The 21,211-nt window shown below is 38.2% G+C and overlaps 1 protein-coding gene across 4 annotated transcripts in view; it reads right to left on the bottom strand.

The window, feature by feature from the left end:
* Positions 1-21,211, bottom strand: part of PLEKHA7 (pleckstrin homology domain containing A7) — a 275,644-nt gene continuing 254,433 nt past the window's right edge. For 2 of the 4 annotated variants that reach the window (XM_084630058.1, XM_084630060.1), the window contains 9 exons: positions 19,515-19,703; positions 19,198-19,315; positions 18,306-18,385; positions 16,457-16,657; positions 12,807-12,959; positions 7,839-7,972; positions 6,535-6,677; positions 3,032-3,140; positions 2-1,281 (listed from right to left, as the gene is read on the bottom strand). In XM_084630058.1, coding sequence (XP_084486184.1) covers positions 3,043-3,140; positions 6,535-6,677; positions 7,839-7,972; positions 12,807-12,959; positions 16,457-16,657; positions 18,306-18,385; positions 19,198-19,315; positions 19,515-19,703 — 1,116 coding nt within the window. In that variant the 3' untranslated portion in view covers positions 2-1,281; positions 3,032-3,042. Of the gene's footprint in view, positions 1,282-3,031; positions 3,141-6,534; positions 6,678-7,838; positions 7,973-12,794; positions 12,960-16,456; positions 16,658-18,305; positions 18,386-19,197; positions 19,316-19,514; positions 19,704-21,211 lie in introns of all 4 variants that reach the window. The other 2 variants (XM_084630059.1, XM_084630061.1) reach the window with 2 other exon arrangements.

The following is a 21,211-nucleotide window of genomic DNA, read 5'->3' as shown; positions in this document are numbered from 1 at the left end:
TTCATTTTAAACAAATGTGAAGCTCAATCCATTTAGTTTCTTTTTAAACCCATTATTTGACTGCAGCAAAGAAACAGAAGTTAAAAGTCTCGCAAAACACTGCAAAGTATTTGTGAATCATTCCTGTCTTAGCACTGGACTCAACTAAAAATTACACAATATTGTGCGATTTTTGCATGCCTTATACTGAAAGTGTATACATACTTTTTTCAAGTAAAAAAGCAACAGCAATTCATTTAAACTCATTTTCTTCATATGTAACTGGCCAACTTGTCACCCTATACCCAAGCAAAATATCAGACTTGAAAGTTTTGGCAAAATTAAGCACCAGTTGAATTTACATACAAAATTAGCAAGTGCCACATTGCATTATTTCTGTTGTTTCCATGATAAAAAGCAATATGTGATGTTTTGCATTAATTAAAGCAATTAAATATTATATATATTTACTAGTAAAATCACACATTCTATTAACATTTTATTGCTTACTTCACACATTAGAATTAAAATTTCTTTTACTTTCCAGTCCTCTTAAGAAAAAATATATCTTTTTAGCATCTTGTTACTGATGGGGACAGTGCTATTGTCAATGCTAACACACTGGGTACTGATATTTGAAAATTAACTACATGGAATTAAAAAATATACATGAGTTAGCAGCTGAGTGCCATAATTTTGTTCATTATGTGCAAACATGATGGTTACTAACATTTAGAAATGGAAGCTGAGACCTTTGCTATTTCTTATTTAAAGGGCACATGAGAGTGATCAATTTTGCCAAAAAAAGAAGAAAATTCTCAGTAAACTTCTCACTTGAGTTAGCTTTACCCAAATGCCATGATGTGCTTCCAAGATTATTTGATTTACATTTTGTCAAGAGGCTGTACGATATGCATCTGAACTTGAGGGTGAAGCAGTAATATTTTGTAAAGTCTGTGTAAGCAGCTTTTTTTAAAAAACGAACTCAGCCCTTGATTAAAAAAATCTAAAATATATTCTGTTTCTAAAAATACATCAGTATTATACAGAGTATGTCAAAAGTGCCATTTATTTATATAAAAAGTCTGAACTAAAACAATGCCAAACTAAAATGATTTAAATTTATTTGTTTTTCATAGAAAATCCCTCTATTATTCTCTGAATTTGTTTTTGAAAAATTCTGTGATCAGCTGATGAGTATCTTCCGAGAAGCTGGTGTCATGAAGACATTCTTTCTTCCACGCTCTGGCATCAGATGGTTGTTGGCTTGTATCTTATGTCAATGTTCCATTACTGCTTTGGCTGGTATGAATTAAAACAAAATGCAGTCAAATGCGGTAGCGTAGGCTGATGCCAACCAGTACACATTTTCAGAAAAACATGGTTTTGTATTGCAGCCCTCAGTAAGGTAGGATGGATAATAGATATTTAAAATTGTCTGACCAATTATTACTTGATGCCATTGAGATTCTGGATGATGTCCACTGATCTAGAAGCATCATTGTAAGCCCCTAATGTAATGGCTAAAATTATTAGATTCTTTCCTTAACTCTGTCCCTTAAAGAGAATGTGAACTTTGGATGTGAGTTTTTGTGGTACTTCCCTAGTACAAGTTCACTGTTGGTATCTGGGGACAGTGCTTTTATTTTTTGCACTCTTTTGAAAAGTTCAAGGCCAGATTCTGATACTCTTACTCATGGAAAAACACCTCACTCCAGGTGTAATCCGGTTTGACTTTAACAGGACTACTAGAAGTCTCAGGTGCCATTCAGTTTGAGCAAAGGTGGTGGAATCAGGCCCTCCAAATCGGAAAGTGAACTAGGCAGACATTAGTCCACTTCCATCATGGTCCCCTGCTGCTCTGAGTGATGTCAGAACAACTTTACCGCTGTCAGTCTATCATTTGTGATGCACCTTGCTGAAGGCAAGTCACCTTTTACGACGGTCAGGTCCACTACTGCAGCCACTCTGAGCAGAACTCCTATTGACATAAACTGATGTGTGCGCAGTGTTGGGCCTTTCTAGAGCTTTTCTAAGTATGGAGATTTCTTAACTCTGAGAAGTGCTAGTCTCAAAAGTACTCCAAAACACAAAACCATGGTAGCCAGAAACTACTCTTTTAAAGATGTTCAATCACACTTACTACTAAACTTATTTCATGTACTTTTATACAATCATATGAGAGAAAACTAGCCCATCTGAAAGCAGGAAGACAAGAATGAATTAATAGTAAATTCTGGAGATACAGTGAGTGCCAAATCAGAATACTGTCAGTATTATGATATATTTAACTATTGGTAAGTATTTCCCATTTTAAGTATAGGGAATAATGCAAATACCACCGAAATGGGCAGTAAATGTTCGTTTTTAATGGTGGTGGAATAAATGTCCTTTTTAAATATGGTGCCCACAACACTTGCAGCTAAGAACTAACCTAAACGAGCAGCAAACATTATCATTCGATTAGTATAATAATTTAATGGGAAACCACTGAATGCATGGCATTAGTCAAACAAACTACTGTAAAGTTAATTACACAAGGCCAGCTTGTCTCAAACTAATCTTTAATTTTAGTTTCTTCAAAAATGTACCTGATTTTGTCCCCACAAAATTGCATGTAGACCCAAAACTGCCTGTGTACGAGGGTTCCCATTTTTGCAGGTACGGTGCTCAACAGAGGTGTGTGCCACTTTGCAGGTGAAAACACATGCACACATTTTCAATCCTGGAAATTGTTGCTGAAAATGTGGCCCCAAATTTGCCAATAGCATTTACATTTTAGTTTTTCTTTTGCCACACGAAGATGATCAAAATAACCTTTACTTATTTTTAACCTACAGCAATCACCTTAAAGGCTTCTGCTAGCTCATGTATTAGTTCGAAAGTAGCAATATTTACTGTCTGAGAACAGAGTCTTCTGGTCACTGAAAACTGCATGCATGCATTAATGTGGATAAATTTTACGTTATTGTAGTAAAAAGTGTTAGTTTTTGACAAAGTTAAAGCAAAGATGTAATGACAAATTAGACATGCAAGAGCAGTTAGTTCTTACTTTTAAGGTGTTTAGACAAATGTGTAGTGAAATCCATTGCTTAAGGGGGAGTGAGGTGGCTGTGGTACAGAAGGTGAGGGTGCTTTAGATGGGTAGGTCAACTGGTGAGCTAGAAGGGATCACACACACAGGAATTAGGTAGCATAATTAAACATACATATTACAATAGAGCCACCTTAACTATCTAACTACTACATGAAAAGGAAACACTGCACCAGATTAGTAATGCAATGGGGTGTTAAAATTATTTTCGTTACACACTATTTAACATCTCCACCTGTTTCTGTATCTTTCAGTCACATTAAAAGCAGAAATGGTTTATTTTCACAATACACAAAATAAGGAAAACCCATATTAATATGAAGCTCATTGGAACAACATGGCAAAAAACATTGATTTACACCAGTCAAACTCTATACACAAAATCTGAAATCCCAGGATAGCACTGATACTGTACTTGTTAGTCCAGTTTCATAATTTGACTGAAGTTACACTGGTATAAATGGGCAGAAAGCAAGAAGATGTACAGCAAATAGGAAGGTGAAAAAATACTTTACAGCAAAATAAATATAGTTTGTAACTTAATTAATAAATTATACGAGAAGTCAAATGTCTTTTTAAGGCCTCAGCTTGAGGCATCCTCTGACTATAATGTATGCTCAAAATAGAATGCTTTTTCTATATACAATGCACAGAAATAATGTTACACTAGAAGACATGAAATCCTGATTTCTTGGCATAATATTAAAGACTCAACTAATTTCTATGCTAAGCTCTGCCTTTACAGTCATGGAGGGAAAAGGGTACCGTTCAGTTCAAACTGCTATTTGAGAAGTGGCTTTTTGATACTTGATCTCACAGATTTCATCCATGATGTACAGATTGACGAGAGATTCATATTCATTTTCAGGAGTGGAGGAACTTTGCAGTTGAAGGTTGTGGCTTGCCTGGGTATCAGCAGCTCACATTTTATATTACCATTTATTATTTTATAGCATCCTAGATGCATCACAAAAAGTATAACTTGGAAAAATGTCAGAAACAAACCTTACAGTAAAATTGTACAAGGCAATCTTTATACTAAATCTAGGCATTATGGGTAGGATTTTCAAAAGTGCTCAGAATGGGCCTAACTGTGTTCCCTGGGGATTTTACCATTGACATCCCTGGAGCAAGATTAGGCCAGCACCAAGAGTCTTTGAAAACCCCACCCTTAAATCCAGACCTAGAAAATAGAACAAACATGAACAGATATCCAACTGTGCAAAGAAGTAATAAAAATCCTGTGGTGCTCTTTTTAACTGGCCCGATCAGCCAATATCAATTTCTGAAGGCTCAAACACCTAAATTATTTTCATTCTGAAAGAATATATTGTCATTACTTTCACTAACTCTTACTATTTTTTTTTAATTCATTAACATTAGCTCTGGATTGAGGGCTACTGAAAGGTGAAACCACAGCAATCTCAGTTATAGAAGAGGAACATTTTGGTCCCCATCATGTGGATGCAGGGAGCAACTTATGTGGCTCTCCTTACAGGATTGGGCCCTTAGATGGTAAAAGAAAGAAAACAGAGAAAAGAGAAAAAAGGAAAGAGACTATTGATAGTTGAAATAAGTTTTTCAGGAAGCATTTAAGATGTTCTAGGGACTATATATAATAAATGTTTGTGGGAATTTTGTTTTCCTGAATTTCTAACAATTTTGTTGGCACCCACGTAAGCCCTACTTTTTCAGTTTGATATAAAAGAAGTTAAACTGTAATAATAAAAATGTAACAGCTATTTTTGTGGGCTAGGAATTTGATCTCCAGCAATCTTATGATTTAGTGCATTTACAATGTCTCCCCCCTTCCACACAAGCACTCATTCTTCTCAGATTGGGGGAGAATGTGTTGTGGTTCCTACATCCTTACTCACCGATGAGCAATTTTCCCCTTTCATGGATATGGAGACTTTAGGTCTTTGTATTCAGTTTTTAGTGTTTTGTTTGTTTGTTTTAACTGAATGGCCCTTTTATTGCCAAGCATCCAAGTGCTGTCTTTCGTCCCCAATGAATCATCCTATCCTCCCAAATCAGTTGCCATGAAAATATCTTTCCTGAAGCAAAGATGATGTAATGTATAGCTTCCTCTTAAACTACACACAAAATCTCTCCAAATAGTCAAAACTCATAACCCCCAAAATAACATTCCCCCCCTAAAAAAAAAATCAGCCTCCCCTCAAGGTTTGCTGCCACTGTGTCTTTGAATACATAGCCTTATTCAATAAAAGGAAATCGTGTGTGTTTCTATGGATGAACATTATATGTCCAGTTATTGAAATCATCTATCTTAAATGCAGTGGTCTCCAGTGCTTGGGTGGCAAGTGCCATTCATACTGACAATTGCAGTTGAGAAACATGTTTTTCCCCCCATCAGAGTTGAAATAATTTCCATTATTCCAATTCTCCACTAGAAGAGTTGGCAGTGCCAATTACAAATGAATAGTCAGATACTTGGAACAACAACTATTAACATGTTAACTGTCCTATTTGATACAGTTCTGCTGACATTTTCTAAGTTAACAAATATTTCAAACGTAATGAAAGCAAGAGTGCAGTTCCCATTTTCAATGATGACACACACTATAAAGAACCCACTGTCATCACCAGGCAAACAGCACCCTTGCCTGGTTGGTCTGTTCTGATCACTAAACTTGTTCATGAGACAGGAACATACAGTAAGCCAATTTTGCAATAACTTCTTCAGCATTATAAGGGCATCATAGTGATTATAGTTAAAGTCGCAGGTGATTTTCTGTTATCCCAGTCACTGAACCCCTTTAATTTTTCTTTAAAAAAAGCTCTTCTGGCCTAGCGTTTTTCTTGTTTAGCCTCAGCTCAACTGATTTATTTACTTTTCTTTAGCAACATACAAAGATGTTTCACAAGAAAGTTTCAAATACCATGTCATTTGGCAAGGTTCAGCAGTGATGGTATCTATCAACATCCCAAACAAAATGTCAGCGCTCTGTTTCCCTTTAACCAATTTCTCTCTGCATTTTTTCCATTCACAGTAATGTTTTAAATAAGTGTAGAAAACTATTGTCACTTCAAAAGGCAAATATGGTAATTTAGGCTACTCAGTAATGGCTATGTCACAGTTTTGAGGTCGTGGGATTAAAATCTCAAATATGACGGGCTAGATGTATCAGTGCCACCCATACCAATAGCAGGCTTTCAGCTTCATAATCATAACCAGAGAGATATCTCCCTTTCTTTTTACACCAGCCCAAATTTTCAAAGCCAACCCTCAAGCCTCTCTAGTTTGGTATCTGTAGAATTTGATATCTGCTGTTTGATTCCTAATTTTAAATAAGACTGTCAATAGAATTGTATCATAGTGGCAACATCTGTATACAGTGCAGTTCAGCAGACAACCATATAGATTCTTAAAAGTAGATAGCTATAAGAATAAGAACACATTTGTCACTGCCATTCTTTCAGAAATAACAGAGCATTACCTGCTACCTCCTTGCTCCGCTGAGAGGCTTCAGAAGCCAAAGCATATGATATGGTAATGATGCGTTCCTGCTCCTGCAGCTGTGAATCTAAATCAACTGAGTTGTGTTTGTCCTGAGCAACAGTAGGCTGTAGGTTGTGCATACTAGTGGGAAAGTGAAAAACAACATTAACGTTTACAAACATAACGAAAATCCATGGTATAGCACAGAACAAAGCTTGGTTTCATACCCTAGAAATCTTACTCCAGACTTTTGTAAAATGCTTTACAAAACAGTGATTTAGATACACTAACAATGCAGTGACTACAGTATATACCACAAACAAATAACATAGTCATTATATCTTCTGCAATAACTCATGCACAGCCTCAAATACATCTTAAAACCCTTCGTTGAAAACAGGTTTGTTTACATGAAAGCAATATGAAAAATTAATGGCTTTTCTTTGAAGATAGTGAGGATACTTGTTAGCGCTAAGAGAAAGAGGCACAACCTAGTGGCCTACAGGTCCCATCTCTTCAAACAGAGTATAAATGACAAGGCAGGCACTTGAGTTGATGATAAACTCTTGATGCTGAAAGTTTCAACTGCATCAATATGAGCAAGTCTATGCCAGCTCTAAGTAGCCAGCAAGTTCTTTGAAAATCTGTGTCTAAAAGGTGTAGTATAGATAGAAAACAGTGTTCTATTCCCAGCTCTGACATGGACTTTCTGCCTTTGGGTCAAATCACAACCTCTCCATGCCCCAGTTTACCTACCATACCTGCCTAAAAGACATTTTGTCAGGATTCACTAATACTTTTAAACACTCAGACATACAAGTAAAAGTCATTATTAGGACAGTAGTAGCCGCAGCCCATGCTGTTATGTTACATGGCTGTAATTCATAAAGTTGCATGTATATAAAAGATGAAAATGGCTAAGAATTTAACAATTGAATAGTAACAGACTACAAATCCCAGTGATGATTAAACCTAGTGATATTCTGAACAAAAACAGCTTTCAGCCATGCTTGTAGCTGTTTCCATCACTTCAGACTTCTTGTACAGATATTTTAAGGCTTCAGAGTGACGCACACAGTGACATGCCTGGAATTTTGTAGATAATCCCTCCTCCTATATTGTTTAGATACACATATCCCTCTCGAAGTGTATTTATCATGTATATCACATCTGTATATTTTTCATAAAAGTTACACAATACATTGTACCTTGGTTTAATAATCAGCATTAGATCTGAAAAAATCTGTGGTATAGAGTTGTTTGAGATTTAAAAGAAAGGAGGGATTATAAAAGTAATCTGACCTAGACCTGGTAAGAATATTCTTTATCTTTTCTGCTTTACGGTGTCTTGAGGCTAATTCTTCTGAACTGAGAGGTTCTTCAGGGTCCAGCTCAACATAGCGGTCTGGAATTGCCACCTTTTCAGGTTTTGACAACTATGGAAAAAGAGAGAGAATGTAACTTCTGACAGCTAGGACTTCAAAAACTCAAAGGTATAGCTATTCTCCACTAGACATATTAACCCAAATGGGAATTGCATGTGCACATTGACTGGAGTATGATATGGATCATCACAGCACTGTGTATTTCCCTGATTCTAAACATTTCCTTTGAACTTGAACTAATGCCCCTTAAGGATTTTTTTCTGTTCTGACTTTCTCTCTCCTTTTGGGAGGTAAATCATTGGTGTAGAGCTGTGACTGGTAAAGGAGATTCTGGGAGGAGTCAGGGTTAATACAGGTTCTGTCTGCAGCTCATTCTGTCAGGCAACAGAGCCCAGAGTGGAATTGTATGGCTTGAAGTTGCTGTATAAAGTTGATAGAGGCCAAAGCTGAGATTCTCTTGGTGCTCTTTGCTACAAAGCAAATATAACCTAATGTTTGAATGCTTGTATTTTACAGGGTCTGAGGCATGCACCACCTTTCCTTATGAATAGCAAAGAAGGAAATGCTTGGAGGCTGTTGGTTTTTTTTTTAAATAATAATTTGAAAAATTGGGAGTCCCAAAAATTGCCACAGGGACAATCTGACACAGACATACACTCTGTGTGACTAATACTACACATATTATGCAAATATAATAATGCAGATTAAAACTTCTAATTAGGAAGTTGCAAAACAGCTGGCAATATATCTAGCAATTTTAACTTGGACGGATTTCCTGCTTGAAGAATTCAGAGCTGAATGGGACACATTCATAAGATATTGAACCAGCCAGCGAGCAGCAAATTGACAAGTGCACTTTGATAGCCAACACTAATTAAACATAACAAAGTGCTTGTGAAGAACACAAATGAATAAGATAAGAGTAAAGGAAACATGAAGAAAAGAGTGGAAGTCCTTCACTTCTTTGGATCTGCAGCTGAAAGCTATCTGGAGGACTGTATGATTCAGAGTTTTGAGTAAAGAGATCCCAAGTCTTTCACCTTTAGGTCACTCTGTTAAAATCCAACCCAATTCAGTGGCCTAAGAAAAATGACCTGATTTTTCCCCAAGTGGGCACCCCTAGCTATTGGTGTAAGTGTATACCAGAAGCGACCACAAACCCAAATAACATAGTACAGAAATCATATTATTCAGAACTCAAATAACTTTAGAATCAAAATATCTGACTTTTACCTTCCTTTTGTCATAATCTTAAGAAGTACCCACCAAGTTCTATTCCTCCAACCTCAATCAGCCACAGAGGTCTGCCTGCTGAGACCTCCCTTTTTCCATCAGACTTCCTTACTTTTTAACACAACTTAATTCTGAGTTTAGCAGGTATCCTGCTAACGTATCTCTGCTGAGATCAGATCAGCTCCTCTGCTCACTTTGCACTGTCTCAAGCAGATAGGCCAGACAGTGTATAGTGTAAAACAAACAAACAAGCAAAAATCTATTAAGTGTGAGCAGCAGGTCAGTTGGCCAATGGTACAGAACTTTGTGACTGAGTTTTCTTAAAGGGTATTGGGGAGCCTGAGGCCAGGGTGACATGGACAGGGTCTGGTGAGGTCACAAGAAAAAGAAGCCCTTAATCCAGATCCTCATCTCTGCTGAACTAAATTTGTGCCACTTCACTATGCAAAGTGACCACAGATTTTCCCTAAAGGGACAGCTGGGGACTCCCATGGCATGGGGGATTCTTCAACTGGCATAATGCCAGTATAGATGGCTCTATGCTAGCCTCTTATGATCTCCCTCTCAGCACAGGGCTCACCCCAGGGGCCAGAGGATGAGGCTAGAACCCCATGCACTCCAGAAATCTTGCCAGCATAATAGCCCCCTAGGGGACCAGAGCAGCTTTGGGCTGCTCTAACTTGTACCAGGAGCCAGCCCCAGAAGGCAGGGAAAGGCAGAAAGGAGGCTTAGAGCGGAGGATTGAACCCCTATTCTCTATTACAACTGGCAGGAATTTCATCAGCAGGGCCAAGAATCTAATGGGCATGGAGAATTAGCTACCCCCTCGGACTTCTAGACTGGAACCTACATTTTAAAAAAAAATGATAACCTTTGTATCATAGATACATAGACTATGTATCTACCACAAAACTGATCAGATATGCATATAATTAATTAAAGGGACAAATCATTCATTGAGAAAAGGTCTGACCAAACAGGGCACAGCTGCTGCCACTGTCAACAGAGATGAACCTCCAGCTCTGCTGCTTCCTGTCCATCCCTGGTATATTAGTTCACACTAAGCCCTGGTCTACACTAGAGAGTTAGGTCAACACAAGGAAGCTTATGTTGACCTAACTCTGTAAGTATCTACACTAAAATTTCATTCCCACCAACATAACTCGCCTGCTACACCGACTTAATAAGTCCACCTCCACAAGAAGTGTAGAGTCAATGTCGATGTGGTTAGGTCAACGCAATGTCAGTGTAGATACCGTGTTGCTTACATCGACTGTTGCTCGCTTTCAGAAGTCATCCCACAATGCCCCACTCTGACAGTTCAATGGTGCAAGTGCTCCTGGTGAGGACACGCACCACTGACACAAGGAGCAAACTGTAAAGACGTACAACCGATGTAATTACTGTGGTGGCTATATGCCAACGTAAGTGAGGTCAACTTAATTTTATAGTGTAGACATGCCCTTAGCCTGCCAATTTCCAAATACTGGCATGATGGGAGCTGTACTGTGGTGCACCTTTCAGGGTCTACAGGAGTAGAGCTCCATTCCTGTTCAATTTAAGAAGGGGAGCCGGGTACAGTGAGGGATTCCAATGGGCCAGGGTAGAGCTGAGCAGGTTTGTGAGAATAGGGCATGAATTCCCCAACTCCCAAAATCCACAGGAGTGGAGTGCTCCTCATTGCACACATACAAAGATTAAATCCAATACCAACTGAACTCTATCAGCAAAGATTCCAATATGAAGGTATCAAGATATAACAACTTCCTGATTCCACAGGCAATGTACTGCAATTCAAGACATTGTTAAGGATCTTTACTGACTTTTCAACTCATTCTGTACACTAAATGCATCGATAGCAAGTATGTGGATGAAACCAGACAACCACTATACTCTTGAATGAACGCACACAGGAAAATGATAAAAGACAAAAACACCACCTCACTTATGGGTGAACACTTTTCACGAAGCGATCACTCTACATCTGACTTATCAGTCCTCATCCTCAAAGGAAATCTGAACAACACTTTCAAAATACGAGCCTGGGAGATTAAATTTATAACTTTGTTAGACACTAAAAATCATGGACTGAATACAGAAACTGGATTTATGGCTTACTGCAACTGCTCCCCCACCCCTTCCTTTCCTCCCTATGACTGCAGGGGTATTAATGGGCCATTTCACTCTGAATGTTCCTTTGAAATGTGTGTTAACTAGTTATGCTTAACAATCCGTTCCACCTTGTATTTATTTAGCTGTGACACTGAATCAGTTTCCCAAACCCAAAGAAGAGCTCTGTGTAAACTCAAGAGCTTCTCTCTTTTACCAGCAGAAGTTGGTTCAATAAAAGATATTTCCTCACCCACCTTTAGGGTGACCAGACAGCAACAAAAATCGGGACAGGGGGTGTGGGGTAATAGTAGCCTACATAAGAAAAACACCCCAAAATCAGGACACTCCCTTTAAAATCGGGACATCTGGTCACCCTACCCACCTTGTCTCTCTAATATCCTGGGACCAACACAGCTACAAAAAAACCCTGCATTCTGTTACAAATACTTTCAGATTCTTTCATTTCCCTTTTCACACAACACTATGACAGGTTTCAGAGTAGCAGCCGTGTTAGTCTGTATTCGCAAAAAGAAAAGACTGGGAGTGGATGGGTCATTACACAAAGTAAAACTATTTCCCCATGTTTATTCCCCCCCACGCCCCACCATTCCTCAGATGTTCTTGTCAACTGCTGGAAATGGCCCACCTTGATTACCACTACAAAAGGTTCTCCGCCCCCCCACACCTTCCCGCTCTCCTGCTGGTAATAGCTCACCTTAAGTGATCACTCTCGTTACAGTGTGTATGGTAACACCCATTGTTTCATGCTCTCTATGTATATAAATCTGCCCACTGTATTTTCCACTGAATGAATCCGATGAAGTGAGCTGTAGCTCACGAAAACTTATGCTCAAATAAATCTGTTAGTCTCTAAGGTGCCACAAGTACACAACAGTATGTTATACTGCCTCTGAGCCACCAGATGGCTCTATAGCATTTCAAATAAATGCTTTACTGAGTTATGAAAACTGCTGACAAAATCCGGCACCGATATCACTGATTTATATTTTTCATATAGCCTATAGTAAAGACAAGATTTATTTTTCCTGACCAGTATAAAGAGACATTCACTCTTCTGCTGTACCATGTCGTGCCAGTTCACATTAACCATGAGTCACAGCTGGATAGCTTCCTTGAGGTAGCTTTTTCTTCTATACCTTTCTCTACTTCCTATTTTAAATTAGCCTTCAGTGTCTAATCCTTTCAACTCTAATCTGAAATCTGCATATGCAATATATAATTTGTTTTATTTTCCTCTACTAAAACTTTTGTAAATATTTTCTACAGCACAGGGCGAACATTTAACATTTTCTCTCTAATAAGGCCAAGCACTCATATGATCCTGGTCTCCAAAAGTGAGATACTTTCAGCACAGGGCCACCAGCCTAGTTCTTCATTGTTTATAAAACTCTCTATTAAACTGGAACTTTTAGGGAAACTCTTGAAACACAAGAATTTGAGAGGAGAAGAATTACCTAAAACTTAGAAAAACTGAAGAATTTTAGACATACTGTATGGAACAACATACCACTAGCATTACCTCTCTGCTGATATCTAAGTCATAATCTTGAGGTTCCAGGTCCATCTCTTTCACTGGTACAGGCTGAATTTTTAACCAGTCATTTTCGTTTTTCTCTTCTCCACGTATTGCTCTCTCGAGTAACTGCAAATCAAATTCTTGTTCTCGTTTCCACTGGTAACAGATACAAAACAATTAATGGTGTATACCAACAAATAGATCTCCTAGAAATGTTTATGACCATAGCCTCTAATATTAGGTTGCTGAAAGAGTCCATGAAGTTATACTCTTAAATAACTGACACACAAAAAACACGACTGTCATGCAAAAAAATGTTTGTTAGTCTTATTAGTATTACATTTGATTTCTAGCTGTGCTATAAGATTTTACTATTTTTTTTGCATGCTGTAAAAAACTGTTGATCAGTATTAAGCTCTAATAAGTAAACTTGTGATGACTGTGCATAAGTCCCATTAATAAGAAGTAAGTGCTCCGTGCACATACATTAAGGGGACCATAGGCAGACTGTTTTGGTTTCAGTGACCTTAGAGAATGATAGAATACGGAGCAATAAACATCATAAATACATATCTTATCAAATAGGATGACTTTGAACGGTGGACGTTTACACAACAGACTGAAAATTACACTAGATCTTATTTCAGAGTAACACAGAGCCGTGTTAGTCTGTATTCGCAAAAAGAAAAGGAGTACTTGTGGCACCTTAGAGACCTTATGCAGAAGTGCACAGTAATTATTACAACTAATACTCCACAGATACATATATTAACTGAAATTAAAATGCTAATATTAAATTCCATTGGTCCTGGAAATATTTAAAATATCCTCAAAGCCATCTTAATCATAAAACTTCAATAAAAAGATTGTTTCATTCTCCTTATAAGATCAACCAAAATTTACAATTTATTGGTTATCATTATAAAAATAAAAATCTCACAATAAAAAGCTTACCAAAAGAATAATTGCCTTTACAAGGCAAACTTTTAGCTATCATAGAATCATAGAATCTCAGGATTGGAAGGGACCTCAGGAGATCATCGAGTCCAAACCCCTGCTCAAAGCAGGAACAATCCCCAATTTTTGCTCCAGATCCCTAAATGCCCCCCTCAAGGATTGAACTCACAACCCTGGGTTTAAGCAGGCCAATTCTCAAACCACTTTGAATTAAGCAGCATGTTTTGGGGGTTCAAAGTTGAAATTATGACAGAATGCCCCTCCTTAGCTAGGCATATTTTATATAACTTAATACAAATTTATATGCCTAAAAGACGTTATGGATGTAGTTATGGTCTCATCAAATGCCACAAATGCCTAACATGGTGGCAATGTCATATTCATATTAGTGGAGCCCTGGAATTTTATCTTACAAAGCTGAAAACTGAAAATATCATACCCCCTCAACCCACAAATCAGTATTTATATTCTGAACAAGAAAAGCACTCCTCCAGTATTTGACAATGTAGAAAGCAGAATATGTTGCTATATGTTTCACACATCTGCTTTTCTTAAATCTCTCTCCAATAATTATACTGCACAAGAGCAAGTACTGTAACTCTTGACTGGCTTTGATTAAAGCTTACAGCCACTTTTACTCCACTAGGTTACACATATTAAAAAAAAACCCCTGATTTAAACCTATTCATGCACAAGCTCTCAATAATCACTCAAAAATATGTAGTTTTTATATATATTCAAAATGTAATTTAATTATAAGGCAGTTAAAACTCATGTAAAAAGTTAGAAAATCTTTTTTTAGGATTCAAAGGGGAAAATACGTTTTCTTACAAACACAGTGCTCAAGACGCAATCTTCTACTCATATTCAACCAGGACTGATTGCCATAATATATTTTATACTTACACAATATTAATTTCAAGATATTGTTATATTGGTAAGAAAAAACATCAAACCATTATTATGTAGCAATATGTTTATTGGCTTTGATGTGGAGACATTAAAAAGGCATTTTATATAACAAATAAATCCATGTCCTATGTTCAATATTTAAAATGTCATACTACACTTGAGAGGTGATGAATTTAAAAAAAACCAGTGCATTATATTAAAATTAGAGTTACACATACAATGTATGTTTAAAATAGAATGTTACATACTGTGCAGCAATTAAACTAATTACATATTTAGCTGTTTACCATCTTGGCCACTAAATAATTGTAAGGCTGCAAACAAACAAATGTGCTATCAAACATGCTTTTGTGTGTTGGAGCCCTCTAGATACAGGAAGAGATCTCTATGAAACAAATCAATAGCTAAAGGAGATCATTTTAATTCCTTATAGCAAGGAACAAGATGGCACACAAATTTGTACATAAAATATTCATTAAAATTGTTAAAGGAGTATTATGAAATGTTTAAATTAGAAGAGTGCAAATATATTAGCGTTGTACATTAAAAGTTCAGGTTTAGTTTTGCTAACTAAAACATGAAAATGGCAGTGATATCAAAAATTGTGCATTTCTGCAAATTTGTGATTGCAAAATGCAGGCCAGCATGGACGAATGTCTCCAAGAAGTGTACCCATATTTATTTGATGAAGTAAACAAAGATAATTGGGTTGTAAATTAGTGTTTCTGAAGGATTCGTAAGAAATGGGAATAAAAAATTGAGTAATATCAAGGGATTTAGAAGTGCTAATAATTGACACACAGCTACTAAAATGCAATTAAGCCTGGTAAAAATTGAGTAGTCTAGTTAGAAATTATTTTGAAATAATTAGAAACTTTTTACTTCTTTTAAACAAAAGAAGGAATTAGGTATTATGAGTGACAATTCTAAAAGCAAGAGATCTTGTGCAATGAATTAGGTAAATAAGGTGATCATTCTAAGGCTCTAGTGAACCAAAAGAAAAATACATTTTAAAAAGGAAGGCTAGCATTACAGTGGCTGTGACATTTACAGTACATCCTTCGTTTGATACCATGACATGATCAGATAACTTCACCAATTAGAATTGCTTTGGTTAGTGTCCAAAATGTATAATTAAAAAATTCTGTTCAGTACAGCATTTATTCTCAAACAAAAAAAAAAATCCTCTTCTTCAGCAACTGAACTTTGAGCCTCATTAAAATATTCCACATTTGAGCTTTAAAGAATAATTTATAATAATTAAAACACATTAACTGTTGCATAAACTTCCATTAAATAGGATTAGATCTTAAAACTGATTATCAGTTTATTTATATTTTGTCAACACCTCATGGAAAAAACCTTGGTTTGCTATCACCATATATATCTCCTAATCTAGTTATAAAGATTTTAAACACACTATATAAGAACATTCTAAAAGGCCCATTCTGTCATAAGCAATCTGAAAGGTGTACAAACTTCATTTTGCTTTCTAAATACAGTTCCAATCAATAAAAACAATTCCTGTCTCTGAAGTCATTTCAATATGTACTATTCTCTTCTTGCCACGTTGTTCTCTGACCAACTTACCTGCACAACCAGCTACACAGACTGCAACTATTTGTTATCAAAAATTGATCATTTGTTATTCACACTCTTGAAACAGGTATTACACTATAGTATATTTAGAGTAGAAGTATCATGCACTCTCAGGTGAAAGTGCTTCCTAGAAATATGACAGATCATATTTTTAGTTTAGTCCTTTTAAGGCATGTCTAACATACTGAGCCTATGTCTGCAGAAACGGGCCGGATGAAAGACCGAGATGAAACAGACTGTCTTTCTCCTTGGCTAAGAGTTCTCTTGCGTTCACGAACTAATGCCTTCTGATGTCGCTTCATTCTTTCTAGTTGTTCCTCAGCACTCATCTTGAATCTTTGGTGGTCTCCAGAGTATAAGCGTTCCAAGGCACTCTTTGGTCTCTCCTGTTAAAAGTAATCAAACCATATGTTGTAATTAATACTTTATAAGTAGTATACTAAAAAAGTTAACTCTTCCTCTATTTCTCAGTGTAAATGAGTTGATTTTATCCTATTGTCTTTTAAACTATTTTGCGTATTTTCAACTCTGCTGTCATAAATATAAAGGGAAGGGTAAACCCCTTTGAAATCCCTCCTGGCCAGGGGAAAGCTCCTCTCACCTGTAAAGGGTTAAGAAGCTAAAGGTAACCTTGCTGGCACCTGACCAAAATGACCAATGAGGAGACAAGATACTTTCAAAAGCTGGGAGGAGGGAGAGAAACAAAGGGTCTGAGTCTGTCTGTATGCTGCTCTGGCCAGGGACAGAACAGGAATGGAGTCTTAGAACTTTTAGTAAGTAATCTAGCTAGGTATGTGTTAGATTATGATTTCTTTAAATGGCTGAGAAAAGAATTGTGCTGAATAGAATAACTATTTCTGTCTGTGTATCTTTTTTGTAACTTAAGGTTTTGCCTAGAGGGGTTCTCTATGTTTTTGAATCTAATTACCCCCTGTAAGATATCTACCATCCTGATTTTACAGGGGGGATTTCTTTATTTCTATTTACTTCTATTTTTTATTAAAAGTCTTCTTGTAAAACACTGAATGCTTTTTCATTGTTCTCAGATCCAAGGGTTTGGGTCTGTGGTCACCTATGCAAATTGGTGAGGCTTTTTATCCAACATTTCCCAGGAAAGGGGGGGTGCAAGTGTTGGGAGGATTGTTCATTGTTCTTAAGATCCAAGGGTCTGGGTCTGTAGTCACCTAGGCAAATTGGTGAGGCTTTTTACCAAACCTTGTCCAGGAAGTGGGGTGCAAGGTTTTGGGAAGTATTTTGGGGGGAAGGATGCGTCCAAACAGCTCTTCCCCAGTAACCAGTATTAGTTTGGTGGTGGTAGCGGCCAGTCCAAGGACAACGGGTGTAATATTTTGTACCTTGGGGAAGTTTTGACCTAAGCTGGTAAAGATAAGCTTAGGAGGTTTTTCATGCAGGTCCCCACATCTGTACCCTAGAGTTCAGAGTGGGGGAGGAACCTTGACATCTGCAATTTCTACTAAGGTAATAAACACACTGTATCATTAACTAGGTCCAAGGCCTTCCTTTGTGAATCTGTACCAAGTTCAGTGAGTCGTTCCAACTCTGTCTCTTCTTCTTTGTATTAATCCCATCAAATGGGGTCTGTTCTAGAAGGGTTCTCCCTCTAAAGTACTCTGATTGATCCTCTATCACACCACATTCCTACACTTCTTCCCGTATGACATCCCACCACTTCTTCTTGGATCAGCTTCTTTGTCTTTTTCCTTCACTATTGATCTGCTGGACCCTCTTACCCACAAAATTGTCGGGACTGTTTACATGACCAAATCATCCGAGCCTGTACTCCCTAATTTTTTCATTTATGGTGTTACTTCTGTCTCTAGGCATGCCCAATCAGTTTAGCAATGTGACTGGTAGGAGGCCTTACTATGACAGCTGTAAAAAAATTTTTTTAAACAGTTTTCCATTCCATGGGTGCTATCAGAATCAGCTCCTGTTACGCAAAATACATCTGCACTCAGCATATTGTCTATCGAGATCCAGACGCTTGTCACCAAAATATTTATTTAAAGTTACCTTGGCGCTATCTCTTTGAAATGTTGCATATGATGAAATGGTGGATGTTTGGTGCAGTCTGGAAGTTGATCCAGATAATCCTTTACAAAGAAGCAAAACAATGCTCAAGAGACAGATAACAGGTGGGTGTTTCAAAAAACTGTTTTACATTTTCTATTATATATTTTTGTTACAGTTCACGTCTCAACATTTTCAGCCAGGTAGGGCAGTAATGGGATACAGGACTTTCACATCTAGGTCACCAGTCAAATTCATTCTATGGTTCATAGTGATTAAAATTCAGTACCATCTGAAGACAGTTTGGAAGCTCATGTAAAATGAAAAGTCTGTAGCCTCAGTCCCGTAACAAGTGTTAATATAACCAAACTACCAGCAAACCTGACCCAAAATGGTACTTACAATCAGAGCAGAGGGACAAGGACTAAATGGAGATAAAAACTGAATTGCCCCTACTCTTTCCTCTAAGGTGGTTCCAGGACTGGAGGTGGCATAGGGAAAATTGCACTAACTCTGCTTATGCTGTATCTGTGACGTCTTCATTCTCTAGGGCTGCCAATATGGCGGAATAGATTCACTTTAAAAAAACTCTACAATTTAAGCCATTATGAACATAAGAAATCTTTTGGGTCAGACAATAATTTAAGAGCTGTTCTGACAAACTAATTTTTTCTGTTATGGTACACTCCCACTTTCTAACAAAAAACGGGAACGGTTTTGTAGAGGCTGATTATTTCTATGGCAAAATTATCAAAACATTGCTTGATATCATTGTTTAGCTAACTTTAAGATAATGACTCAAACAGCACCCCTAATCTGTAACAAATACACACACCCCATACATAATATGTCAGACACCGAGTACTTTTTAAAAATGGTCAATTCTCTGGCTTACCTCTGGTAGGTAATGTCTGGTATCCACTGTCAGAACCTATGAAACCAAGTGAAGTTTGGCTGAAGTCACCATCTATTGTAGCTAATTCAGGTTCACTCATGCATGAACGGAGCTCTCCCTACCAAGAAAAATATTCATTTGATCAAGTGAGACCACAGATTTCAGACAAATTAAAATAGTTTTCTTAGAGCCTTTGTGTTTCCAGGTTGCCATATAGCTGTCATTCCATAAGCAGTCTGTATACTATAAAATGTATCAGAGCAAAAAACTTATAAAGGTCCATAAACTTTAAAGGCTGTGGCTAAGTGACTGCTCACCCTATAATCACCATTTACATATTGTCCCAGTTCTCGATCTCTCTTTCTTTCATCTGACTGACGTTTCAGGCCTCGCACTGATGTGTGCCTGATGACATTGGCTTCCCTTGGAAGAGGTGGAACAGCTGGTGGGTGATCATCAGGATTGTAGACCTGAGGGAGAGGAGGTCTGGGTGGTGCTTCATCTCCCTGGTAAAAGGTAAATAAACTGAGACTCAGCAAATAATATGCTATGAAGTTTAAAACACACTTTCTCTTATATTCTTGGAGCTTTAAAGGGTTATTTTAACTACTGAAGAAGGCTCTGTCTTAATACATAACAAAATGGTGAAGCATGTTCCTCATCCTACCAACTAACGCATATGATTTACATGTTATCTACTCAACTTCTTCAAGCACTATCACTCAGTTCCTTTATAGAATCCTAGAAATATAGGGCTGGAAGGGACCTTAAGAGGCCATCTAGTCCAGCCCCCTGCAATGAGGCAGGACCAAGTAAACTTAGACCTTCCCTTACAGGTGTTTGTCTATCCCAGTGGTTTTCAATCTTTTTTTCTGGTGACCCAGTTTAAGAAAATTGTTGATGCCCGCAATCCAATGGAGCTGGGGATGAGGGGTTTTGGGTGCGGCGGTGAGGGCTGCAGGGTGAGGCTGGGAATGAGGGGCTCAGGGTGTGGAAGGGGGCTCTGGGCTGGGGCAGGGGTTGGGGTGCGGGATGGGGGGTGAGAGCTCTGGGCTAGGGATGCAGGCTCTGCAGTGGAGCCAGGATCGGGCTCTGGGTTTGGGTGGGGCCTCAGGGCTAGGGCAGAGGATTGGGGAGCAGGGTTGGGGCGTGGGCTTACCTCTGGTGGCTCCCAGTCAGCAGCGCAGCCAGGGTGCAGAGGCAGGCTTCCCGCCTGTCCTGGCACTGCAGACCACACTGTGCCCCAGAAGTGGCCAGCAGGTCTGAATCCTAGGTGGAGGGGCGCAAGCGGCTCCACGCTGCTCTTGCCTACAAGCACCACCACCCCCAGCTCCCATTAGCCGGTGCTCGGAGTGGGGGCAGCGCGTGGAGTCCCGTGGCCCCCCTGCCTATGAGCCAGATCTGCTGCTGGCTGCTTCCGGGTAAGGACTACGAGTTTTACTATTAGTTTTTACTGGCCAGCCGCCAGGGTCCCTGGGTGCTGAGCAAGGTTACCCAGTGCCTTGCATTCCGCGACCCAATACTGGGTTGCGACCCGAACTTTAAAAACCACTGGTCTAGCCTGTTCTTAAAAACCTTCAACGATGGGGATTCTACAACCTCCCTTGAAACCGACTTCGGTGCTTAACTATTCTTAGAGTTAGAAAGTTTTTCCTAATATCTAACCTAAATCTCCCTTGCTGTAAATTAAGCCCATTACTGCTTGTCCTTCCTTCAGTGGACATTAAAGTAATTTAATCTACACCACATTTCCCTAGTTTGCTTATGAGAATGTCATCTGGGATGGTATAAAAAGCCTTACTAAAATCTAGATATATTACATCTATAGCTTCCCCTAATCCCCTAGGCCAGTAACCCTGTCAAAGGAGGAAATTAGGTTGTTTTGGGATGATTTATTCTTGACAAATCCATGTTGGCTATTACTTGTAACCCAATTATCCTCTATGTCCTTACAAATTGATTGTTTCATAATTTGTTCTAGTAACTTGTCAGATATCCAAGTTAGGCTGACTGG

Source organism: Lepidochelys olivacea (assembly GCF_965140295.1).
Source record: "Lepidochelys olivacea isolate rLepOli2 genome assembly, chromosome: 6".
In the NCBI taxonomy this organism is placed as follows: domain Eukaryota; kingdom Metazoa; phylum Chordata; order Testudines; family Cheloniidae; genus Lepidochelys; species Lepidochelys olivacea.
Note: the sequence above shows the minus strand (reverse complement) of the source record. Positions and strands in the feature narration are given on the sequence as shown.